The sequence below is a fragment of the Equus quagga genome, chromosome 12 (genome assembly GCF_021613505.1).
Source record: "Equus quagga isolate Etosha38 chromosome 12, UCLA_HA_Equagga_1.0, whole genome shotgun sequence".
In the NCBI taxonomy this organism is placed as follows: Eukaryota; Metazoa; Chordata; class Mammalia; order Perissodactyla; family Equidae; genus Equus; species Equus quagga.
The window spans coordinates 60889704-60915330 of NC_060278.1; the positions used below are offsets into that span (position 1 = coordinate 60889704).

General features: G+C 55.4%; 1 protein-coding gene across 1 annotated transcript in view; it reads right to left on the minus strand.

Moving 5' to 3' along the window:
* The window catches only part of LMOD1 (leiomodin 1), a 34120-nt gene extending 10158 nt beyond the window's left edge, over nt 1-23962 (minus strand). The window contains exon 1 of the mRNA XM_046679976.1: nt 23524-23962. Coding sequence (XP_046535932.1) covers nt 23524-23784 — 261 coding nt within the window. The 5' untranslated portion in view covers nt 23785-23962. The remainder of the gene's footprint in view (nt 1-23523) is intronic.
* Nucleotides 23963-25627: the final 1665 nt, after the last annotated feature.

Genomic DNA, 25627 nt, shown 5'->3' on the forward strand with positions numbered 1-25627 from the left:
AGCTGAGAGGCAGCTAGCAAGCCAGGCCAGCTCCCAGAGCCTGCCCCCCAGTGACTTTCCTTAAAGGAATGCGGTAAACAAGAAGCGCAGCCCCACGGGGCCAGAGGTGGGGGGGAGCCCTGACGGCCATCTTATTCTTCATCTTCACCACTTTATCCCAAAGGACTGGGCAGCCGGGGAGAGGTCGAGAAGGCTTGTTTGCTTCAGGCTCGGAAGCTCACCCCAGAACTGTCATCCATCAGCTCGTTTCTTTAGTGGCTTCTCTCTGGGCTGCTACTCAAACCACGATCTTTGAGGACAAGGTTAAGTCCTAATGAGTAGATCTCACCCAGATCCCCACGGATGGTCTTGCTGCTGAGGAAGCTGTGTGAGCAACAGCGAGACTTCAGTCCTGCTGAATGCGGACATGCAAGAGAATTTTTTCCTCTTTAAGGCTGAATAATATTCCATTGCATGTATAGACATTTCGTTTATCCATTCATCCGTGGACACACACCGGGGTTCCACTTTTTTGCTTTGTGAATAACGCTGCTGTGAGCATGGATGTGCAAATGTCTGTTGGAGTCCCCGCTTCCTATCCTTTGGGGTGTACACCCAGAAGGGGCATTGTTGGAACAAATCCACATTCTGACTTCTCTGTGCCACCCGCCTTGAGTGCCTCACCTCCAGCCTACCCAGTGTGTCAATCACATTCCTGCAAATATCCTCAAACGTGGGCACACCCCCCCACCCAAGCCCCAGCCCTGAGTCTTGGAGGCCAGGCTGCCAGTCCACACCCCCCACCGCCGCCTCTCCCGCAGTCTCGCCTGAGTGATGGTGATGCTGAGCACCAACTCCAGAGCTAGAAGCCAGAGCTCCAGTCTCTGAACCACAGTCCTTCAGAGGGTTGGCACTGCGTGGGAAGCATTTACAACAGTGCCCAAAGCACAGGGAGTGCCCAGGAAAAGTCAGCGGTCCCTGTCGACCCACGTGCCCTAATGCCCAGCTCTCTGCCAACCTCCAAAGCACCTGTTGGACTCTCTCTCCCTTCTCAGCCCTCTCCCACCACCCCACCCCCATTCTCAGCAGACACCTCCTCCGCTTACTCCCAGGAATAAACAGAAACTCACCCGTGCGGACTCTCTAACTCCTTGCCATCTAGCCTGCAACCCCCCCTCCGGCTCGTCTCCGTCCTCCTGGCCTCGGGAGGAAGTGCATCCCTCCTCCTACTCCGTGGGCTGGCTCCCAGCCTCCTCCCTCCACGGAGCTCCCTCTCTCTCCCCCAGCCCTGACCGCTCCCTGCTCCCTGGCTCCTCCACCACCTTGCAGACAGCTCGCCCCCCATGTCCATCAAATCCCCGCCTGCCAGGTGCTGCCCTCCGTCTCTATCCTTTCACTCCTGAACTTCCCCAGAGCTCCTTCTTAATCCCTCTTCATCCCCGGATCCCACACGCTCTCGCCTCAGGCCCCCAGTGGCCCATGGGCCTTAGTCTCTCCCCGCTCACAGGGGCCCTCTCACTGCTGGATCGATTTACATCGTTTATTCCTTATCTCGCTCGGCTGCTTGGGAAGCATTTGGCCCTGTCGCCCAGGGCTCCCTCCTGACCGTCCTGCCTGGTGTCCATCGCGCCTCCTGGCTTCCTCCAGCCCTCCCACAGCTCCTGTCCAGTCTCATGCAAGGCCGGCGTCCTCATGTGCCTCTTGGATATGGGGGTTTCAAGGTCTTATTTGAGCCTGTTTTCACCTTTAGACCTCCACCGGGTGACCTCATCCACTCTGATGGCACCACTGTGTCCTATGTTCTGAAGTCAATGGAAGCCGTATTTCTGGGCCAGACGCCACTACGGAGGTTCAGACCCTCATGTCCAACTGTCTAAAATCTCGGCTGGCATGTCCCAATGTCCCCCAAAACTGAGCTCCTCTCTCCCCACTGCCGGCCTGCCCTGGCTCCATGCCCTCTCCTGGCCACTGGCTCCTCCAAACATCCGAGGGCTCAGCTCAGAAACCCTGACGGAAGAGGATGGGAGGGGCAGGTGGGGGAGCCGCGCAGACCCCTCTGCACTCGCTCATCCCTCTCCCCATCCCGAGGGATCTGAGGGGCAGGCTGTGAAATCGACCTGTTTATAAAAGACCACTCTGTCCCCTTCTGTTCCCTATACGCGGACGGTGCTGCATCCTAACACCTCTTGAACAAGTCCTTTCTCCCATCCTCACGGATGTCACTTTAGTCCAGGCCACTGTCCCCTGCCCCCGGGGTTACCACAACACCCTTCTCATGGGCTGACCTGCTCCAGGACAGTCTGCACACGGCAGCCATGGGGACCTTGCTGAAGTGCAGACCCCTCAACTCACTTCCTTACCTGCAACCTTCCAGTGGCTCCCCAGGGCCCCGGGGACAAAGTCCAGACTCACGGGCCCTTCCTGATGTGTCGCTGACCTCCGTCGCTCAGTGCCCTCTCTTGGCATCTGTCCTTGCCAGCTCCACTCAGCCCTGCTTGACTACTCTTGGTTCCTGGGGGCAGCCAGACCTCTGGGCTTCTGCAGTAATATTCTCGCTACGTGGAAAGCCCTTCCTCCCTTTTCCTGGTAAATTCCTACCCGAATTCCTAATCTAGAGAGGTTTCAGCTTAGCTCTTTAATTCATCTGGATTTTAGTCTGGAGTATGATAGGAGGTAGCAATCCATCTCTTTTTCCCAAACAGATATCCAATGTCTGAACTGCTTTTATGATCAGAAAAAACAAGAATTGTTTTATAAAAAAAAAAATCATCCTTAAATAATTCAGTTTCGTAGCAAAAAAAGAAAAAACAGAAGTAACCCAAGACCCCTCAGGCCAGTGGCGGGGAGAGTGACGGAAGGGACGATGGGGACAGGGGGATGCCCGGTGATTCCAGTCACCCAGCCCAGCTGCGCTGTGCCAGGACCGGCCGCAGCGCCCGACCCTCGCTGGTTCTGCTCCAGCGACTTCGGAGTCAGCCCCGGCCCCACCTCCACCTCCCGTGTGAACCCACCTCCACGGTTCATTTCACCTCCCAGGATGGTCTCCGGGGGTTTGAGAACCTGGGAGATGAGGCCATTCTCCGAGGCCGTCCAGCCTGGGGTCAGGCTCTGCATGGGGAGTGGAGGGTGTCCGTGTGAGGGTCTGCCTGCCCTCCTAGGTGAAAGGGGGGGCAGGTGTATCCTGCAACAGACAGGGGTGTGTCTGTGCACACCGGGCCCTGAGTGTGCCACCAAACTCTGTCAAGGGTATGGTGAGTCTTGACGGCTCAGAGTCTTTAAAGACAAGGATTTCCTGCGAAAGGATTTTAAATATTAAATCGGGGAAGCAGACCTGGCGATGAGGGGCTCTGTGGGTCTTGCTCCCCTCCCGGGAACCCAAAAAGAGCCACGGAGAGGCACCAGCAAGGAAGATGGGGGTTGGGGTGAGGGGATGGCGTTCCGGCCTGTGGGGGTCCGGCGGGCCGATGGGCTTCTGTTTGCAGTTATGAGGACCCATCTCCAGGGGCTCAAGGGTCTTGGGGTGGATCTTCTCCAGGGTGAAGGGTCACCCCATGCTCTCTGCAGGCCCAAGAGTTCAGCCAACCAGTCTGGTGACTCATAATGGGAAGCCTGTAGCAAAGCCCATTTTTGGAGAAACGGGGAAACCTCTTTGGAGAAACAAACAAGTCACTGCAGTGCTGTGCGCTTTGAAACGCTGGCTGCTGCTTTCCGCTCCTTCACTTCATCGCAGCACAGACGAAAACCCAAGCGAGTCTGCAAAACTCTGTGCAGAGCTGCTGAAGTGGAAGTCGTTTGTCCCCGAGGACCGCCCTGTCTTACTCAGGTCCCAGGGGGTGGCAGGAGGAACATGGAGTCCTCTTGCAGCCCTGGGGCTGCCAGCAGGTGCCTGGCTGTCACGGAGCCCCCTCCTGCCGGTTCCAAACAGACAGACTCCAACGCCCAATCAGGGCTGGAGTCGCGGGCCCCCTGCTCTGAAGGGCGCCGGGCTCCGTCCAAGGCTCTGCTGTCGCCATCTTGAAAGTCTTCATCATTCTCCAACAAGGGGCCCCACATTTCAGTTTGGCACTGAGTCCTGAAAATTCTGTCGCCAGTCCTGGGCCTGACAGGAAAGCAGGAGCAGAGGATGGTGAGAGCGAGCAGATCTCTGCCTTCCTGCGTTCGCCATCTCGGGAATGGCATCCATGCCGCCTCACCCGACCTCAGTCAGTCTGACTCTTCCTGCTCCGTCTCCACGCCCCGTCACCCCACCTTCCCGGGGTATCTCAGAGCGGCCCCTCACCATCCCGCTGCCCACGCTGTGCTTGGCGCCTCCAACATCTCTTGCCTCCTAGCAGGGTCTCCCCACCCTCCGTCTTTCTTCTCCTCAAGCCACCGGCACGCTGTGGCCAGAGGGATCTTTCTACAATGTAAATCTGGCTGGTGGCTCCCATGCCGCCGGGATGAAGTCCAGCTTCCCAGCTGGGCCCGCAGGGCCCTCCACGACCCGCCTCGGCCTCCCATCTCCTCCAAGCCCGTGCTTGTCACAGCAGGGGCCGGACGTGCCCTCTCTGGAGCCTGGCCGCCTTCATGGACGCTGTTCCTGCCTCCCAGAACGTCCTCTCCCCTCTGCCAGGCTAACTCTTCTTCTCTCTCTCCTCCCCTTCCTCCTCCTCCTTCTCTTCAGGTCTGTATTAGGGGGAACTTCCACTGTACACGGAACTCGAGAGAACCGCAGAACGAGCCTCGAGGACCCGTCGCCCAGCTTCCCCAGCGCTCAACACCTGGCCAGTCTTGCTTCACCCGGATGCCCACCTATGCTTCTCCCATCCTCAGATTATTTTGACGCAAATCCCAGGTACATCATCTCATGCATAAATACGGCAGCGTGTATCTCTAAAAGACAGACATTTTTTTAAGAGATAGCTACAATACCATTCTTTTACCTAAAAAATTAATAGACGCAGTGCCTCCTAATGGCCCATCGACACTCAGCCCCGGGCCCCTCACCGGCCCTCAGCCGGGCCCCGTGGGGGGAGCCCTCCTCTGGGCCCCTGTCCTTGTCCTGGTTTACGTGCCTGGCCCTGGACTAGATGGTGAGTGACCTCAGGGCAAGGACCAGGCCTTTATTTCCATCCCCAGCACCTGGCCTTGCAGAGTGCTTTGTACATAATAAATATTTGCTGGGATGAAAAGAAAAGCTTTCAGTCCCACCTACAATGTCCCTACCAAGTAGGTTGTGCTTGAATCCTTCCAGTGACAGGGAGCTCCCTGCTTCCTGAGAAGGACTCGCCTCTTTTTGGAAGCTGACTCAGAAAGCCCGTCTGGTCTGGTTCCGTCCCTGGGGTCACACAGACTTGCTTGTACACGCGTGCTCGGTGCGGACTGTCCTCTCCCTGGGGCTGCCCTTCTCCAGCTACGAGAGTGTTAGACTGAGCCCACCATTCCAGTCTGACCAGAACTTTCTGGATCCTGCCTCTGCTATTTAAAAGTTCACTGGCCCTCAGCCTCAGATAATTTGCAAATCTGGTAGGTGTGCCTTCCAGGTCCTCATGCCCCCTGGACAGGGCAGAGCCGAGGACAGAGACCCCCAGGGAGCACCAGTCAGCATCCGGCTGCACCACCTTCCAGACCCCCCGTCTCCATCCTGGCCACTCAGCTACCACAAGGGGCCTCCTCCCAAGTGCCCTGAGCGTCTGGAGTGGGCAGGATAGCGAAGAAGAGAGGGAACCGTTGGCTTCAGCGCCACCTCCACCCACTGCTGACTCTTCCTGGGGACTTTTACCCCAGTAAATGATCCACCTTGAGCCACCACTTCCCAGGTTTCAGACACCGGCAAGTTGTTCTGGAAAATTCTTCCTTTCATTCTGCAGAGCATTCCCAACTTCCAAGTGCAGCTCCCTTCCAGTGGCTGAGGCCCGGGGAGGCCCAAGTTCTTCATGTGCCGAGGCCACGGAGACAGGAATTCCCCTTGCTGGGTGGGAGAAGGGGTGCCCTGGGGAGTCTGTCAGAGCTGGGGAGTAGCCCGAGCCTTAAGCTGAGTCTTTTTTCTTTTTCTTTCTTTTTTTCTTTTGGTGAGGAAGATTGGCCCTGGGCTAACATCTGTTGCCAATCTTCCTCTTTTTTGCTTGAGGAAGACTGTCCCTGAGCTAACATCTGTGCCAATGTTCCTCTATTTTTTATGTGGGATGCCGCCACAGCATGGCTGGATGAGCCTTGTGTAGATCCGTGCCTGGGATCCGAACCTGCGAACCCCAGGCCGCTGAAGCACATGAACTCAACCACTACGCCACAGAGGCAGCCCCTAAGCTGAGCCTTTAAGCTCCAGGACAGCTGGGAGATGGGTCTGCTCATTCCACTGGGGCGAAAGAAAGGGAAATCCCCATGCAGAGGGAAGAGAGGCAGCAACAAGGATGTCAGTCAGTTAAATCAGGGATGCCAGGTGGGGTCTACACAGATCCAGTGAATACACAAGGGAGCTGAGAGCCTGGAGCGGGTGGGAGCAAAGCCTCAGAGGTGGCAAAACGGGGTTTATTGGAGTGCAGGCATCCGGGGACGGTTGCGAAGGTCTTTGTAACCAGAGGTGGGCAGAGGAAGTGATGGTGAGAGGCGAGACCAGAACTGTGCCCTGAGCCAGATCACGACAGACTTCACACGTCACGCTAAGGGACATGGGCTCCACCCAACGCGCCACGGTGAAGCATGCAGGTTTTTAACCAGAGAGTGACAATCAGACTAGTATGTTAGAAAGACAGCTCTGGCAGCTGTTTGGAGGATGGGGTTGGGGCTGGGAGAAGCTGGAGGGAAGGAGACGACCAGCTGGGAAGCTTTCACAGAATCCAGGCAAGAAGCGATGGGCGCCTGGACCACAGCCGGGCAGTGAGCACGAAGAAGAGGAGACAAATTCCACGGGCACTTCTGGGGCACAATTAGTAAGATCCAGAGAAGTGGGGAGTGAGAGAGAGAGTGGAAGATGACCCCGCGTTTCCAGTTGGGTTGATGGCGATGCCATATAGATGGTGATGCTGGTAACCATGACGAGGCATGCGGGGGGAAGGGAGGATAGGAACTGAGACGGTGAGTTATTTGGGCCACCACAAAGTTTAAACGCCTAACGAGTTGGCGTGAATAAGGATCTGAGGCTCAGGAAAGAGATCTGGGCTTGAGATGTGGCGTTGGGAGACGTGGGGGTCTAAGGAACAATGAAGACCACGGGAGCAAACAGAGTGACTCTGGAAAAGGGAGTCCTCAGGAAGAGGAAGGGCTGCGAGGACCAGGAGCAGGGAAATTGCCACATCACTTCATAAAATAAAACCCACACCCTTTGAGGTCAGCAAAACCACAACGAGCTACACTTCACGCCAACTAGGATGGTTATAACATAAAAGACAGACAATCATAAGTGTTGGTGAGGACATGGAGAAACTGGAACCCTCATACACTGCTGGTGGGAAGGTAAAATGGCACAGATGCTTTGAAAAACAGCCTAGCAGCTCCTCCAGAAGTTAAACATGCAGTTGCCACATGACCCAGCAATTCCACTCCGAGGTACATGCCCAAGAGAACTGAAAACGCGTCCACCAAAAACTTACACATGAACATTCACAGCAGCATTATTCATGATAGCCGAAAAGCAGAAACAACCCAAATAGCCACCAGCTGCTGAACAGATAAACGAAATGTGGTGTGTCCGTGCAAAGGAATATTACTCAGCCCTAAAAAGAATGAAGTACATGCTACAACATGGATGAACCTTGAAAATGTGATGAGGGAAAGAAGCCAGACCTAAAAGACCACGTGACTGTGTGATTCCACGTATACGTCATGTCTGGAATAGGCAAATGCATAGAAACAGAAAGTGAATTCGGGGCTGCCAGGGGCTAAGGCTGGGGGCACTGGGGAGTAACAGCTAATGGGGGTGGGGTTTCTTTTTGGGGTGATGAGTTAATCTGGAATCAGGTAGTGGTGTTGCTTGTATAACTGTGAATATACTACGAAACCACTGAATTGCACACTTTAAAACAGTGAATCTGGGGGCTGGCCCCGTGGCACAGTGGTTAAGTTCACATGCTCCGCCTCAGCGGCCCAGGGTTCACAGGTTTGGATCCCAGGTACGGACCTACACCACTCATCAGCCATGCTGTGGTGGCACCCCACATACAAAGTAAAGGAAGACTGGCACAGATGTTAGCTCAGGGCTAATCTTCCTCAGCAAAAAACTAAATAAATAAAAGAGTGAATTTTATGATATGTGAATTATATCTCAATTAGAAAGAATTTAAGATAATTAAGAGATCCTAGACTTAATTACACAATGATAGAAGGGTTATAACAAACAAAATCTTACTTCACATACTGTACTGATCTTCTCTTGCTTTAATTTCTAAAGAATAAAGATTAAATAAAGAACTGAAAATATAAAAAGATCAACAAAAAAACCCCAAAAACCTATATGCCAGAAACCATGGTTGGAAACACCATGTTGTAGACCAGCTCTATCCCGTGGAAATACAATGCGAGCCATATATGTAACTTTTTTTTTTTTATGGAAGATTAGCCCTGAGCTAACTACTGCCAATCCTCCACTTTTTGCTGAGGAAGGCTGGCCCTGAGCTAACATCCGTGCCCATCTTCCTCTACTTTATACGTGGGATGCCTGCCACAGCATGGCTTGACAAGCACTGCCATGTCTGCACCAGGGATCCGAACTGGCAAACCCCGGGCTGCTGAGAAGTGGAACGTGTGCACTTAACCGCTGCGCCACCGGGGTGGCCCCTATATATGTAACTTTAAATGTTCTAGTAGCCACATTAGAAAAAGTAAAAAGAAACTAAATTAATTATAAGAATTCATGTTTTGAACCTATACAAAATATTATTTCAGCATGTAATCTATACAAAATTATTAATAAGATATTTACCTTCTTTCCTGCCTGCTAAGTCTTTGGAATCTGATGTGAATTTCGCACTTACGGCATTTTTCAGTTCGGACTGGCCACATTTCAAGTGCTCGAGAGCCCGTGTAGCCAGTGGTTACTATCCTGGACAGCACAGATCTAGAAGGATTGTCACTTCCCGTGGGGGCCAGTTTCATTTCCCTCTCTTTATCTGCATGTGTGATGAGCAATTAAAAACCCCTGAATCATACAGGGCTTGGGCGATTGGCTCCAGTGTCATTAGCAAGCGGCAGGCTGGAGAGAACACAGCTGCTGCCACACCAGGCTCGGGGAGAAGAGCCTCAAGGGAGAGGAGGCGATTCAAAGAGGAGGTGAGTGAGATGAGTGAGTCTCTGGGGTCTACAGTTAGGGAGGAGGGTGGTGAAGGGAGCCGGAGCATGAGGATCCTGCTGGTGGGAGAAGGAATCACCCAGAGTGCCAGGGGTGCTTCCTGACAGCCATTCCCCAGGCTCTCTCGGAGGGCAGGGAGGAGCCAGGCCAGGGCCCTCCTCAGAGGGCAGAGGGCCTCCAAGGCGCCATGCCGGCGGGGACAGCCACCAGGACGGAGCGGCACCTCTCCTGGAAGTGGGCACGTGGGGGACGTTGCATAAATGCTGAATGAAAAAATGCATCTGCCGCTCAAGTGGAGGGCCAAACAGAAGGCCGGAGAGACAGATCTTTTTCTGTTAAGTTGTGAGGTTTGTTGCAACTTGAAGTCAGAAGAGAGAGTTCAAGACCTTCCTCGGTCACCAGCAGGTGACGTCTCTAAGTCTCGGTTTCTTCCTCTGTCAAGCAGGTTAAAGGCTGTCTGTCCTCGCTCCATCACAAGGCTGATGGAGGAGCAAAGGAGACCACGTACAGGGAAGCCCACAAGGCTCAACCCAGACACGAGGCCTTAGGCCCTATTTTTATGGTGCTGTGACGAGCTGGGGCATATGGAGTGATGTCCCAAGACAGTAACTCAGTGTTGCCTATAGGCTACTAGGCGTAAGATACTCTTCCTGTATTTTTCTTGACTTCGCCTCGTAACCGGCATCATGTGGATCTGGCTATGGTACTTTCAAGTGTCTTTGGGGCAGGGCCTTCTGAAAGCAGGAGGATGGACTAATTGACCTTCCCTTCTTGACATCCTCCCGACACCTGGAATTTTCCAAGGCTGGAGGCTGGATTCTCCTTGTAAGTAGTAATAACTCTTTCCTCCCAACAGGGACCAGGCACATCTTTGCGTCCACGGTGCACACAAACAGACACAGTCCCCAGGGTCACAGTGAGACGGGGGTGAGGTTGGCCCTGCTGGGCAGATATTCCAACATCGGGAACTTGATCCTCTGAAAAATAACACGTGTGGCCTCGGTTTCCCCGGGCTGCGGAGTACGGGTCCTGGGGTGACCGTCAGTCCCTTCGTGTCCAGGGCCCAGAGAGTCTTTTCTCTCCTCTCGGCGTTCGGTTTCACCCGTCAGGCTGTGAGTCTCAGCTGGGGACAGCGTGCTAACTGGCCTATTTATCATCTTGTTTGGCTGGCTCCGTCTCTCCGGGGATGGGCGCCAAAGGCCAAGGGAAGGAGCCCGTGCCCTGCGGATCTGTTTGGGGCCTTGGAAAGTATATTTATTGGAAACGATTTAAATGTCCAAATATAGGCAAATGGCTCACCCCAGCCATATGATGGACTATGACAACACCCACCGAAAATGATGTTTAGGGAGCATTTTTAGTGACATGGGAAGATGACTATAATATAGTAGGAGAAAAAGGCAGGAAATAAAATCTATGTACCTTTGCGTGTGTGCATAAAATGACCTCAACCACAAAAGGAAAAGCACATATTGAAGCACACACTCAATCTGACGATGGCTAATATCTTTAGCTAACAGGACAAAGAATTATTGGTTATCTTCTCTCTTTTCTCCTATGCTTTGTATATTGCCTAGAATGAGCCTTATTACACTATAATTATAAATTACTTTTTGAAGAAAGTACATCTAGAAATAGCCCCTCTGTACTCTGTGTACCACCCCCTACTCCAGCCTTTACGGCAAGGATTACGGGCGCTGAGGGGAAACAGGAAGTCTCGCCAGTCTGAAAGATCCTTGACCGCTGGAACACTGGAGTCTTCAGTCCTCTGGGGTCGTTGTGAGGCATCTTCCTGGTGACTTAGAAATTACGTCGTGTTTTCAGTGCAGTAAAGGACCAGGGACAGACAGGCTCTCACTAAGTGGCATGTGGAAGAGATGCTGCGACTGCAGTCCGTGAGGGGATCCATCTTGGGGAAACTTGGAGTAAGCAAGATGGCGCCATGTCAGCCCTTGTCGCCTGGGAGTCCAGGAGCAAAAGCAAGGCCTTCACGCCCTGAGGCATCCACTGTACATAATGAATTAATTTCCTTCCTCTGTATCAGGAATGGGACCAGTTATTTAGCATCCTAGGAGAACTGAGAGGGTCCCTGGATTTGTTTTCTGTCGGCCTGAATCCTCTGGCAGAACTCCGGCTGAGAAAAGCTGATTGTCACAAAGACCTGCCTCCAGCTCGGCTCCCCCGGTGCTCGGCTCACAACTCTGGCTCCAGCAGGGCAAGTCTGCGCCTACATGGCCACAGGACTGGCACATCCAGACCTTCCAGCCTCCCGAAGCGGGGGGGCTCTGTGAGCAGGGGCAGCTCTCCTTTGAGGGACCCAAAGGGATGGCTGCTCAGAGCAAGTTCTCGGGGGGTGGGGGGGGGAGCATATTACTTTTTCTAGATCTACAGGCAAAGCTGCCGGACTTCTCCAGACACTTAGGGAAGAATCGGATGATGGGAGCTGCAGGCCTCAGCTGGCTGTATACAGAGCAGATTATTAATATCCTCTTTAGGGTAGAACGGTGGCCCCAGAGGTCACTTAAACTTGATGGGGTCAGGCTGGGAGTCTCAGCCTGCAATCGCAGATCCCTAGAGAGCTGGGAGGGAGGAAAACAAGCAAAGGAAGAAGAAATGGAAGCAGCTGAAACTGAGTCCTGAGGCTCATCCCGTCCAGGACAAACTGAGAGGGACACAGCCGTGACGAACCCCTACGATTCAGATGCCGCCCTGTGGATTTGGGGACTGATTTAATTGGTTCCTTACAGAAATCAGAAAAAAACGAGGCACTGCCAAACCTCCCTTCATTTGAGGATCTGGACTCAAAATCATATTTTCAAATAGTCTCAGAAGGGTATAGATGAATCCGTAACTGGCACAGAGCCCATCAAGGATGACAAGGATGGTGTTTGCAAACTATTCATCCTTTACTCATTCAGCAGACATTGACTGGGCCAGGCACTGTGCCCACTGCTGGGGACGAGGAGGTGAACTCGAGCCAGGCCTTGCACTCAGAAAGTTTGGGAAAAGCACAGAAACAGACAATGCCGAACAATGTGTTATACGTATGTGGTCCACGAAGTGATGGAAGCTGCAGACGGTGCTCTGTGGACATGGAGGGGAGCACATGACCCGGACCGGATGGGTGGGGGAAGCAGAAAGCCGGCACCTGAGCTGAGCGTTGGACGAGGACTAGGACCAGCCAGGCGCAGGGTGGGGTCAGCATCGCAGCTCAAGGCGATGCATGTGCTCCGGCCCAGAGGAAGCAGGAGGGGGCACGGCACCTTTGAGAAGCAGTGGTCGGGTCTGGCTGCAGCTCAGGGTGGAAGTCAAGGAGAGGGGTGCTAGCGGCTGGAGGCCATGCTGGACGCCAAGGGCCTTCTCGGCCGCGCTAAGGAGCGTGAATTTCAGCAGTTCAAGGCTTTTACACAGCATAGTGTCAAGATAGACACCGGCAGCTGTGGAGAGGATGGACCACGACGGGGCGAGGAGAGAGGCAGGGGATGAGTGAGGAGGCCGTGGCATCCTCTGAGTTGCTATGTGACGTGGGTGACAGGAGAAGTGACGAGAGGAGGCCCAGAGTCAAGAGAGGTCGCAGAGTTCCCATCACCGGGAGGGTCACCAGGAGAGCCTGGAGGCCCTGGGAGAGGGGTTGGAGCAGGATGAGTGCCAGTTCCCACCCAGGTGCGCTTCTGTTTACCCACGTGGAGAAGGGCAGGCTTGGGGTGGGGTGGCGCGGGGTGACAGGGATTCATTTATTTTTAGACTCGTCGAATCTGAGACTCTTGAAGAGTCCAAGAGGCAAGTGAATGTTCTAGAACTCAAAATAGAGACCTAGGCCAGAGATAGAGAGAGAGCCTAGGGGCGGCAGCCGAGTCGCCGGGCTTGGAGGAGGGCGCCCACGAGGACCGCAGGGGAAGGGCAGAGCCTGACAAAGCACAGCGCTGGGCGTTAGAGGGAGAGCTGCTCTGAGGGTGGATGGGCAGGGACGGCGGGAGAGAGGAGAAGATAACCAGGCGAATGTGGGGCCTGGTGCCGAGGGATGTGGTTTAAGAATGAGAGAGGGGTCCAATACCATAAAGTGAACAAACAGGATGAAGACTAAAAAGTGCCCTCTGGATAGAGCAACCAGGAGGCCCTCGGAGATGGGGCTGACACGAGTGCAGCGGCAGAGACCTGCGGTGTGACAGGGAGTGTAGGCACTGTCTCCTGCATACTGGCTATGACGGAAAGGAGAGGAGGAGGGAATCAGAGAGAAAGGGAAGCAGTGGAAAGGAATGTTGAAGGTGAGAGAGAGAGGAAAGCCTGCCTATGTGGATGCTTACAAGTTTTCAGGTAGCAGCAGAAGAATTTGAAGGTATTCTCATCCGATGGCCTCAAGTTTCTCAGTGAAACGTGACACGAGGTCATCTGCCGAGGGAGAGAAGAGAGGCGTTGGGACAGGAGGGTTTACAGAGAGGCTCACGTTTGGAATAAAAGAGGGACACAGAGAGGTTTTCTGGGCAGCCCGCAGGGCTGGGCTGAGGTTATAGGGTTTTAATCCCTAGCAGCACCAACATCTACAGCTGTGCCATCATCTCCAGGCCTGAGCAGCAGCTGGGGAGCAGAGTACATAAGCCCAATGGTCACTGTCATCCCCGCTGGGGGTGACGAAAGGTTGGGGGCCAAGCAGGAGAACTGAGGATCACGTTGGGAATGACCAAAGTGAGATATCAGCCAAACAGGAAGATGAGTAAAGCCGGAAAGGGCCTCAAAATGGAGACGTCTGTCCATGTTGGGAGTAAGGAAGGCTAAGAGGGGAGGCCATGAGTGGGACACGCCTTGAAGCCGCCATCTTTGGGAGAGTGGAGTCCTGGGCAGAGGACCTGAGCAGGGTTTCATGAAACATCGAAATCCTAGGAGAGAGATTCAGGAGACCACAGGCAGGACGGGTTCAAAGGACAGGACGGCATTCTCCTTGCTTTCCAAATGGACTCCATTAGAAACAATGGCGATGGCAGTCACCCAATGAAATGCCTACTGCTTGCAAATCAACTCTCAGACCTTCTTCAAACTTTGTACTCGATTCTCACGGACACTCTCCACATTGGGTGTCATCACCTCGACTTACAGGTGCAGAAACCAACAGTTCATTACACGTCTCCCATGACCCAGCAATCTCACTCCTAGGGACATACTCAACGGAAATGCTGTCACAAGCACACCAAAAAGCGGACACCAATGTTCAGAGCAGCGCTGACTGTAACAGCCCCACACTGGAAACAACCCAAGTGTCCATTAACCATGAGATGGGTCAATAAGTATGGCATATTCACACAACGAAATACTATATAATAGTGAAATACTCATATAATAATGAAAGGTGAAGGAAAATGCTACAGACCACACCACGGTGGAATCTCACAAACATGAAGTTGAGTGAAAGAAGCCAGATACAAAAGAACACACACCGCATGATGCTCCACGTGTAAAATCTAGACACAGGCAAGAGTGCCCCGCGGGCTGAAGTCGGGAGAGGGCCTGCCGGTGGAGGAGAGAGGGAGTGGAGATGCAGAGGAAGCTGGGGGCGGGGCTGCGGTGCTGGCACGTTCTAGCTCTGGTTCACTTCGTCAGAATACAGGAAACTCAACATTTATGTTTTGCGCGCTTTTCTGTATGTAAATTATATTTCAGTAAAACATATCCATATGAGAAAAACTCCATTATTATCAAGTGTGGTGTGTGGCCTCGGGGACAGAAGATGGATGCGCCGGAGGTGAAAACCTTCAACATTCCTTGAAGCAGCTGTGGCAGTCATCTGCTGATTGTTCACAGGCCAGACTTCAGATCTGGAAGGGTTTTTGTGTTTTCTCTACCTCACCCAGGGAGCACTGGGCATTTTTCTGGTGACCTGAAGCTTAACCTCTGACAATTGTCACAGCCTCTTAAATTTCTCGCCCCTTCGATTCAGCCTATATGTGGCTGTCAGTGTTGTCTTCCCAGAGCAGCACATGTCAACACATAAGTCACTAGCTCCATCTTCCCCTCACCATATGTACCCACCCGATGGGCATCCTTGCCCGTCTCCGCTGCCCTCCCTCCCAACACTGGAGGCCATCACCTGCTGCTAAGGCTGACCCCTCAACTCCAGGGCATTCCATCCCTTCTTGCCTCCCTTCCCAGTGTGGCCAACGCTTCCCTCTACTGAACTATCCCTATTAGCATATAAACATGCTACCATATCCGTCTTACAAAGCCCTCCCTGGATTCCATGTTTACCTCCCGCTGCCACACTATTTCTTTGCTTCCCAGGAGAATAAAACAGACAAAAAAGAGACTGGTCTCCACTCTCTATCTCAACCTGTGTCCGCCACTCTCTCTTGAGTCCCCTCTTCATGACAGTGAGCTTATTCTTGACAAGGCCCCAATGGCTTCCATCTTTCCAGTTACTACCGCTGATTCTCTGTTCTCTTGCTAAACTCCTCAGCAAGAACGGCTGCGGTGGGCACTCCCTCCTCCTTTGAATCCCTTCCCACTTGCTTTTGGGAAGCCACTCTGGGTCTCCATCTCTGCCCTCGGCTCCTCCTCTTCCTGAAGGTTGCGGGAATGGAGGGCTTGGTCCTTGGTCCTCTGCTCTTCTCTAACCACATTCACTCCCCAGGAGATCTCTTCCAGGCTCGCAGCTTTAAATACCACCCACATACTGATGGCTCCTGAATTTAATCTCCAGCCCCACCTCCCCACCGAGTGCCAGGCTCGTTCATCCCATCAGCCCAACAATTCCTCCTGGGGCCTAAGAAGTACAAGGAGCTGCACTTGCCCAAATCAGAATTCTTCATCACCTCAAAACCTCTTCTCCTGCGTCCTGTCTCAGTCAATGGCATGCAGTTCGCGCAACAGCCTGTGCTACCTTTAAAGAATGTCCTGACTCTGACCACTTCTCCTCAAACCATCCCTGAGCTCTTGCCTGAGCTACAGGGACACCCTTCTAATTGTCTCCCTTCTCCTCCAGCCTTACCCCCTACCGTCTGTTCATTTTAAAGCCAGCAGAGGATCGACCCCTTGAAAAACGAATCAGATCATATCTCCGCCCTGCTGGAAACCCTCCAATGATGTCTCACCACCCCCGGAACAGCGATGATCCACACTCCCTCTGCCCCGGAGGGCCCTGCATCGTCTGAACCCTGCTTGCGGCTGGGCCTGCTCTGCTCCGCCTGCCCTGCGCTCACCGTGCTCCGGTCACACCGGCCTGGCCTGGCCTCTGACATCCTACACCTGCTCCCACCTCAGGCCTTTGTGTTAGCTCTGGCTGCTGCTTGAAAAGCTCTCTCTCTCCAGGCCTTCCCGAGGCTCCTTCGGTCCCCTCCAGGCTCTGCTCCGATGTCAGCTCTCTGGGGCGTCCTCCCTGAGCGCCTTGTAGGAAATTGTCCCCTGCCAATATGGTCGGTCACATATCCTCTCCTGAAACCACATTCTTCTCTATAACGTAGGGATGCTACGTGTTACACGTGTGTGTTCTCTACGTGATCTATAGATGGATGTACATGCACGGTCTTTCTCACCTGTTAGATATAAGCTCCATGAGGGCCAGCACCCGTCTGTGTGATTCACTACCCTACCCAGTGGTTAACAAAGGCCCAACACAACGGGAACTCACAAAATAGCTGGAGAATTAACGACTTAAGGAGTCCTCCTCCCTCCTTGAAAACCCAACCATGATGCATGAATCCCGCCTCAAAAAGAATGAGGAGAAGGGAGCGTGAAAGGACAGGCATGAAAGGAAGGGAGGAAACCGAAGGTGCCGGCCCTCTGGAGCAGGTTTCCAGCCCAGCGCTCTGGGAGGTGCGTTATCTGCATGATTTTCCTTCAGCCTCACAGCTCTCCTATGACTCAGTGCTGTTTCCATCTTACAGATGGGGGAACTCGGGCTCAGAGGCAGAGGGGTCACGGAGCCGGCGGTGGGCAGGGCGGGAGCTGCGTCAGGCCCAGCTGGCCTCTGGAGACTCACTTCTAAGCACCGGACCCCACACAGACCGCGCCCAGAGCCTCCTGCAAGCTCTGCCCCCGGGAGGTTCCTCATTTCCCCAGTGGGCCTCAGGGCGAAGGAAGGGTGACAGGGAAGCAAGGGTGATGAAGTGACACCCCTGAGGGAGCCCGGGGTCCTCAGGAGAGACGGCAGGCGCGGGGATGATGGTTGGGGACTGGGGAGCAGGGGCCCCTTCTATTCCTGGCTGTTTACAAACAGCGTCCTGATGGCCCGGCTCATCCCTTCCGCAGCCGACCCCAGAGACACTTGAAGCAGCCTCGGCTTGTCTGAGTCACAGAAGGCCGCACACAGAGATTTCTCCCATCCCAAAGCCTCCCCCAGTCTCCCTTTACCCCGCTGGGTGGAAAGCGTGGGCCCTGGAGCCTGGGGCACAAAATAAATTAGGCAGCGGCTCAGAGAACCCAGGCGGCGGGGCAATCACCCGTGCACCCTCCTCCTTGGTCAGCTCCCTGCCCGCTCCTGTGCCCCTCCTGTCATCCCCTCACTCCCACCGGCAGGATTCTGTTTTAACCTCATGAGGTATAAAGAACCAGAAAAGGTTGATCTGGCACGTAGGCGGGTGTGAAGTCTGACGACTCGAGGGCCAGGAGACGGAGGCCTCTCAGGATGTGCCAACACTCCCAGCTCCTTATCCACTGGATCCTGGCCCCTGGATCCACTGGATCGAAGCCAGTGTTGCTGATCCCCTCGACGGAGGAGTAACTGAGCCTCAAGAAGCCATGTTGAGAGGTGGTACTGATAACGCATTCGGCACCAGAAGGTATCGATACAGTTGACGTCCCTCCTTCTTTGCGTAACTTACTCAAGTTCACCGGCTCCACAAGGCGCAGAGCAGGAAGCTGCCCTATCCAGTTCCAAACACCCACGAGCTTTCACGCTGACAGGCGCTTGAGGGGCACTGACACTCTGAACCCAGAATCCTCTTCTTTGCTGGCTGTGCCAAAAGAGATCCAATGAAAAGAGCACAGCCGGGGCTGGAAAGGCCTGTGTGCTGTGGTCCAGGACAGTCCTGCTTATCTGACTCGGCGGGCATTCAAATTTCAACCTCTCTTCCCCTGAGTGTGCATGTGCGTGTGTGTGCGCCTGTGCATGTGTGCACACGTGTGCACACGTGCATGGAGACCTTCCATCTCCAAGGACGCTGCTCTCAAGTCCTCTGCCCTTGTCCCTCTCCCAGCGCCCTTCGTCCAGCCCTGCACGCTCCATCCTGGGTGCCGTGTGCTGACACCGTGGGACACAGATGCTGCAGAGATGCTCAGGTAGAGAGAGAGGCTGAGGGAGGGCACACAGGTAGACGGGGGCTTTGTCCCCACCCTGAGGTCTGCTCAGAGGTACCTCTTCCCGCCTCAGCCTGGGGACCCTGACCTCCCGTTGGTCAGTGGGACTCATACACGCCTCCGACCACCTACATCCCCCCTCACTGCTGAGCCATTTCATTTCCCCAAGTCCTCCTCAGTCCTGTCCATCTGTCCTGCCTCCCTCTCCGGCCAAGCCCTACCCTGCTGTCGTGATAAGGAGAAGGTACGTGCCTGGGGCCGCGCTGAGGGTGGGAGCAGGTGCTGACGCTGCACTGCTTAGAGCTCGTGGAGTTAAGTATTCTATAGGTCCAGAGGGAAACTTATAATGTACTTAAGACAGACGCCTGTGGCACCCACCACCTGGGAGGCAGCTCTCAACGTCCGGGAGAGACGTTAAACTTGTGGAGCCCTCGCTGGGTGCCTGCTTCTGCCTCTGGGGTCTCCAGACCCCGTCTCTGCCCTAGGCTCCAGGGCTATTTTGGGTGTGCACCAGTCAGGGGTAATCTCCTTAAGCGAGAGGCCTGGCCTTCTCAGGGTCAGTGCTGCCGGCCGGGCCCCCACATCCCCATCCCCATGGCTGCCAGGCTCCCACGGACACTGGGCCGAGATGGGGCCCACCCAGCTAGCGCCTGGAGGGGAAGGTCAGGAGGCTGGGACCCAGCAGACACCGGCCAGTGGGGCGCTGTGGTGAGCTTCTCTAGTTTACCCAGGGGAGGACCGAAAAGAGCCTCCACCAGCCCAGCACAGCTGCCCAGCTCCTGGCGGGGCATCAGTGCTAATCCGGCCCCGGGACGGCCAGGGAGCAGCGGGGGGAGGCAGGTTGGAGAGTCTCTACCCCACTTGGGAAGGAAAGAGAATGCAAGCAGTGACCTGCTGGGATCCGGTTCCCGACACCCGAGCCAGGGACAAGATTTCACTGGCCCGCTGGCTGCACACCTGCCCAGGGACTCTGTCTCCCACCAGGTGGAGGGAGAGTTCCCGTGAGGACGAGGACCGGGAGGAACCCACTGGCTGAGAGGTCGGCCCCCTTAAAGGGAGGGAGGGAAGCCGAGGGTCGGCTCTGCCCAGGCCTACCTCCCGCCTCGCCCGGACCCCTGTAACATCCATTCATCAAGCAGAGGGAGGCCACTGCGTGCCAGGCCCTGGAGAATCACCCACGCTGGTGAGGAGAGAGACGAGACAGATGTGACGACCACGTGATGTCAGGACGGGGTTGGAGTGCTCAGATCTGACGTGGACCCTCACCCTGCCCGGCGTCCAGGAAGACTGCCTGGAGGAAGTGACGCCTGAGACCCCAAGGACAAATAGGAGTTGATCTGGAAGACACGTGTCGGGGGGGGGGGAGCGGAGAGGGGGGATATTCACGGAAGAGGCCGGAAACCATTCCAGGAGATCCCTGGGGCATCCTGTCCAGTGAGGGAGAAGCTGTCCCCAGGCCATGCCACGGGGTCCACCCAGCCAGCATGATGGCCAGAGTGTCAATCTTGGGGCTCCCCCTCCCCAGGAAGAGCCAGAGCTGAAGACCCACACCAGGCCCGCCTTCCACTCTTGGTTTCTGTCTATTTAAAAAAAAAATCCAACTAAGTTTATCATGGAAAATTTCAAACTTATATACAAAGTAGAGAGAATAGTAGAATGAACAGCCCTGCGGAGCCATCACCCAGCTTCAACGGTTATCAACTCGTGGACAGTCTCGCTCCCTCTGCCCTCCCCAGCCCTTCGCTCTCGTTATTTTAAAGCAAATTCCCTAATCCTATCAGCTTTTTCCATAAACACTTCAGAACTCACGTGTGAAAGGTAAGGATCCTTTGAAAAGCATATCCACAACACCACTGTCCCACCTCAGAGGAATTAACAACTCCTGATACCATCGGTACCCAGCCAGGATCACCGTCCCGAACAGCCCACACTCCTGTTAACAGTGTTCACCCCTAGTGTGCACCTGGTTCCTAGTTGTGGGGCCCGGGGATGAGCATCCAGCCGCCGCTCCATGACAGCAGTTGAACCTGTGACCTCTGCTCCGTGGCACCTCTGCGGTGTTCTGTAGGTCTGTGTCTTGTAACCCTGTTAGATCCTAACTTCTTCAGGGCAGGACTGGCATGAACTGCCCTTTTCAGACCTGCTGTGCCAGACAGGAGGGAGCACAATCCTCGTAGCCAGGCAGGCTACTTATTAGCTGTGTGACCTTGGGGCAGCTATTCCATCTCTCTGAGCCTCAACTCCCTGATTGGCACAATGGGGATAAAATACCTCTCTCCCAAGAACAGTGAGGCAGAAATACAAGGCTGAGCACATGGAAAGTTCTCGGAAAGGCCCATGTTGCTGCGCTTCTCAAGTCAAGAGAAAAAGGCTCACAGTGACTCTGTTTAGACGATTTCCAGTCCCTCACATGTGCGGAAGGCGCCATCAGAGACGGCTGCAGGCAGACCAGTGGCCCAGGGCCCCACCTGCTGCTCTGTATCCGTGACGTCCATGCCCCGCCCCCGGCATCCAGGGCTGGCTTGTTTACGCCGGGCACTAACGGACACACGGGCTTGGCTGGCCCGGCCCCTGGGGACTGAGGGGGTGGACAGAGATTTGCTTCCTGCTCACTTCACCAACCTCCGAGTTCCTCCACCCAAACGAAGCAACGATTTCACGGCTGCCACTTCCTGAGTGTGCGTGAGCACAGGGCTCTGCGCCACCGGCCGCACTCGATTACCCTTCCACCCTCGGAGGTGGGTGCTGCTGTCCTCACTGCATAGACAGCAAACGGAGACTCTGGTGACTTGTGAGCTAGTTACACAGACAGGAGAGATGCTGGTCCTCACACCAGGCTTTTCTGATATTTCATCCAAGTTTGTCACCACACGCTCACGATTTTGCTAAGGGTGCTAAAGAAGCCACTTTTTAGGGTTCATTCCCATTGGCCCACATTTACATGAATGACTTCCGCCCATGGTGCAGGGTGCGCCCTGAACTCCAGCCAGGACCTTCCCGGCATGTGCCTTGGTCTGGGTGGGAGAGAGTGAGTGGCCTGGGACACCCATCCCCACGGGGGACAACGGCCCTGGAGGGGTCTCGTTATACCGAGGGCGTGGCCTGTGCCAGCGTGCACACCCCATCCACCCCCTCCATTCCCCGACTCGGGCTCTGTCTGCAGAAACCAGCGTGTGCCGGCGGGGCCGAGGGTGGTGGGGCCGGGAGCAGAGGCGGGCCCTGGGATGAGCTGGCTGAGCAATAAGGTTTGTGAGGATGAAGTTTCCAGGAGCATGAGAGCCCCTCACACTCTCTGTGGCCTAAACATCTTGCCTCAGGGTTCAGAGGGTTCTGTGTTTGCCTTCAGCCTCAGGAGTATCTTTCTGGGCACAGAAGTTGCCAAGGGCGCAGATCCTGGGGCTGGGAGCGAGGGGGAGGTGAGCTGACTCCGGAGTAAAAGTTTGGGGTCCATGGGGGGATCTGCAGAGTAGCCCAAGCCTGGGGGGCATCTCCCGCTGTTTCCTGACAGCCGTCCTGAGGGACCGGGCCCTCACGGTGAGTCCCTATTATCTGCTCCTTTGTTCCGTAACCGTGTCAGTATTTATTCATCATTTTCAGAGCAGCCTCAGAGTGAACCTTGCCCACAGGACGAGATGTTTCTGAGCCTGCCGGCTCCCCTCACTCTCCCAGCTCCAGGCGAAGCCTTAAACACGGGCCTGGGGGCAGGGACTCCAGAGCTCCAGCCCCCACCTCACTCTGCCCCTTCCCCTCCTCCTGCCGCTCTCCCATCGCCCCCTCCAGGAGCCACGGCGCATCCACAGTCGTGCTCTGTGACCTGTGTCTGACACAACCCCATACCCAGCCAGACAGAAACTCACAGAAGTTTCAGCTGAAAACACTGCCGTTGCCATTTCCTCTGCGTCCTTTGAAGCTCTGGGCCTCAGTTTCCACAGGAGGAAAACAAAGCACAAGAACAGAGACCACGCTTTTTCTCGCAAGGACTCACAAGTGATGGACAACGTACAAGAGACGTGACCGGTATGAGCGGAGTAGAAGGGAGGTGGTGCGAAGAGTGAGAAGAGTTTGCCACCAAACACTCTTTACCGCGGACAAAGCCTGTTACAGGGTCCCCCTCGGGGGAGGCCAGGCTAGCCTGTCCCGAGAAATCTCGCATACGACACACCGGGCGAACGGAGACCTGCTCCGCGTCAGCCCAGGAAACAGAAAGCAGGTTTGCTGAAGCCCATCCTAGCTGTGGGCAGACGCTGCCCAAACGGCCCGCCCTGCCCCTCCTCGGCCCCCTCCTGGTGGCAAAACCCTGTTGGGACAGATCCGCGTCTCCCAGCAAAGGGCCTGGCTGGCTTGTCAGAGGGCTGACTGCCAAAAGGAGGGGACGCTCCCGCAAGAGGCTCCTCCAGAAAGTGCAGCCCTCCCCTCCCCTGGGAATGAATCCGGCGCTCCCAGGTTAGGACACACTTTCAGCCCCACAGACCCCTGGCCTGGCTCCATGGCCTCAGAGAGCCCCTCTGCCCCTGAGCCTCTCAAGTGGCCCAAGTGCCAGGAGATGCCAGAGGACCTAAAAATGCGGGGTTCTCCCCGGAGGAGGGCCTCGCTTTCTCTTCCTGGGTGGCTGGCAAGAGATGGCAAGCATCACTTTATCTTTCCGCCCCTCCCCACAGCAGGATGGGATGGATGTGAAGGAGAAAAAACAGGTGCTGGGGGACCGGGAGGGAGTCAACTTGACCATGAACACTTCAAGGGCACTCTCGGCTCCCATCCCACCGGCAGCCCTATTTGGTTCTGTGGGACGTCGAGTTCCCCCAACACAGCTGGCATCTGCCTTATAAAACAGAAGTCAGGGTGAGAGGTCCACCCTGCCAGCGCGGGGGATGACAGGGCTCTGAAGCATTAAATACTCTCCCACAAGAACATTTCCTCTAAGGACAGAAGCATCCCAGCCATGGAGTCGGGGTCTGCGGCCCTCCCCCGTCCCCCTTCCCTCCGGGACTGTGGTCACTCACATCCACGGACATCTCCCTCTGAATCAGTTTCTTGGTCTCCTTTTCACAGAAGTTGAGCATGGCTTCCCGGTTGTACGCGCCCGTGGACTGTTTCTCCGTCTGGTTTCTCTGCAGCAGCCCCACGGGGATGCTCCCGTCTGGATCCACCACGTCCAGCTCCTTCTCCAACTCCTCCATCTCCTCCGGAGACAGGGTGGACAGCAGGCTGTCGATATCGGGGTCTTCGCTCACCTGCCGGCGATACTTGGCTACCTTCGACATCTTGGCAGAGTGGGCTGCGGCTCTTGCTGGGGGCGATGCGAGTCCTGGCGGGCCGGGAGCGGACGGTGAGCTGGTCTGGATGGAGCAGAGTGCGGCTCAGGAGCAGACCCCCCGCTGGCTGAGGACCGCAGCTCCCGGCCCCGCCTGCCACGGGTGCTCAAGTGTAAACTGGGAGCCCAGGGCCAGCAGACCCTGGCTGGTCTGACCAGCAGCCAATAAGACCGGACAGCCGCCCGGGCCTAGAAGGGAGAAGCCAATCCCCAAGCAGGGGGCGGGCCGGGCTCGCTGTCAGAGCTGTTTGAAACTTGAGGACATTCCAGGGAATCTTGGAGCGCTGTGTGACCAAATTTAGTACAGAGCATTTAGCCTTTTAAAGACAAGGGGGCCACGCAATGAGAAAAAGATACAAAAATGCAGAGGCTGGCAGAGGCAGATCGGAGCCACAGACAGCCAGCAGAGTAGGGACCGGGCCACGGGGCCTCGTGAACAGCCAGCCCCGGCATGCCCTGCCCAGGCACGTATGCGACTTCTCCCCCCCGGGGTGAGGTCGTGCGGCCAGTGTGTGGTCCATGCCTCCTTTCTACTCTATTTGGTAATGTGCTGTGGACTCCCAGTTGTTTACAAGCCCAGGGAAGACACTGGATTCAAGATGCTCCCACCCACCCCACCCACCCCTTCTCTTCTGCCAAGGAGAACCTGAGAGCTGAGCATCAGAGGCCCCAGGCTCCTTGGGCCACTTCTTGAGAAAGAGAGAGAGGGGGAAAATAAATCCTCACTTTGTACCCAGACTGAAACCTGGCAGGCCGTTTGGGGAAGAAAGTAAGATCCGTAGGAGCCAGGAAACTCTTAAAGTCTGTCAATTCCCGTGAAGCGCCAAGGCCCCTGGGAAGAGGGGTCAAACCTCCCTCGTTCTCTCTGCTTTTTCCTCTGCGGGGGACCTCTGTAGACAGGCCTCCTTCAGGAGCACCGAGGAGGAGCCCAGGCAGCCACCCCTCGGATAAACCCAGAGCACGATCCATGTGTCTTCAAGGAGCTGGAACCCCGGGCTGCGGGGAGGGCTACGGCGGCAGCAGGTCTGGCGTGTCTCAGAGCAGGGCTTTCCATGGCTCATCCATCACACCGCCCTGCACAGGCCACAGAGACATTCAATCTCCCGGCCCCTCCCTCCGGCCACAAAATCCCTTCTAGAAGCTCTGGTGTCACCCATCGGGGTAGGTGCTTCGATCTTTCCTGGCGTCTTTCCATCCTAAGCCGGAGAGAGACAGTCACTTGATCAGCACTTGCTGAGTCCAGGGATCATCTGGGACAAAAACTTGGCCCTGCATTTCACGCCCACTAGTCCAGCTTTGGGTTAAGGCAGGAGGGGAGGGGTGCTGCCTGGCGGGAATGGGAGTGCAGAGGGGAGGCAGGTTGGCCTGAGAGGAAGGGCTTAGAGGATCCTGGGGTCGTCATTCCCACGGGGCAGAGGGCAGGCTGGCGGTGAGTAGTGAGCACGACTTTATTGAGCGCTCGCTGGGGTCAGGCGCTGTTCTGGAGCAAGAGGTGGAACCAAGATACAGACTCAGCCGGCCCTGCCTCCTGGGACTTACGTTCTATCTGAAGGAAGACGGGTAGCAAACAGACAATTTCAAATAACTCACTAAGAAAGTAAAGGTCTACAAAATGCCTCAGAAGGGAAGCACAGGGCGAGGGGGAGGAGGACGGCAGGTGGTCTCATGGCTGGCACCAGGACTCAGGTCCGGGGGCTGCCACCTGCTGCCCACACCACCCTTGGCCAGTTACCCTACCCCCGAGACGTCAGCTCTCTTTCCAGCCTCCAAGGACTCTGCTTTCTCAGGCTGTT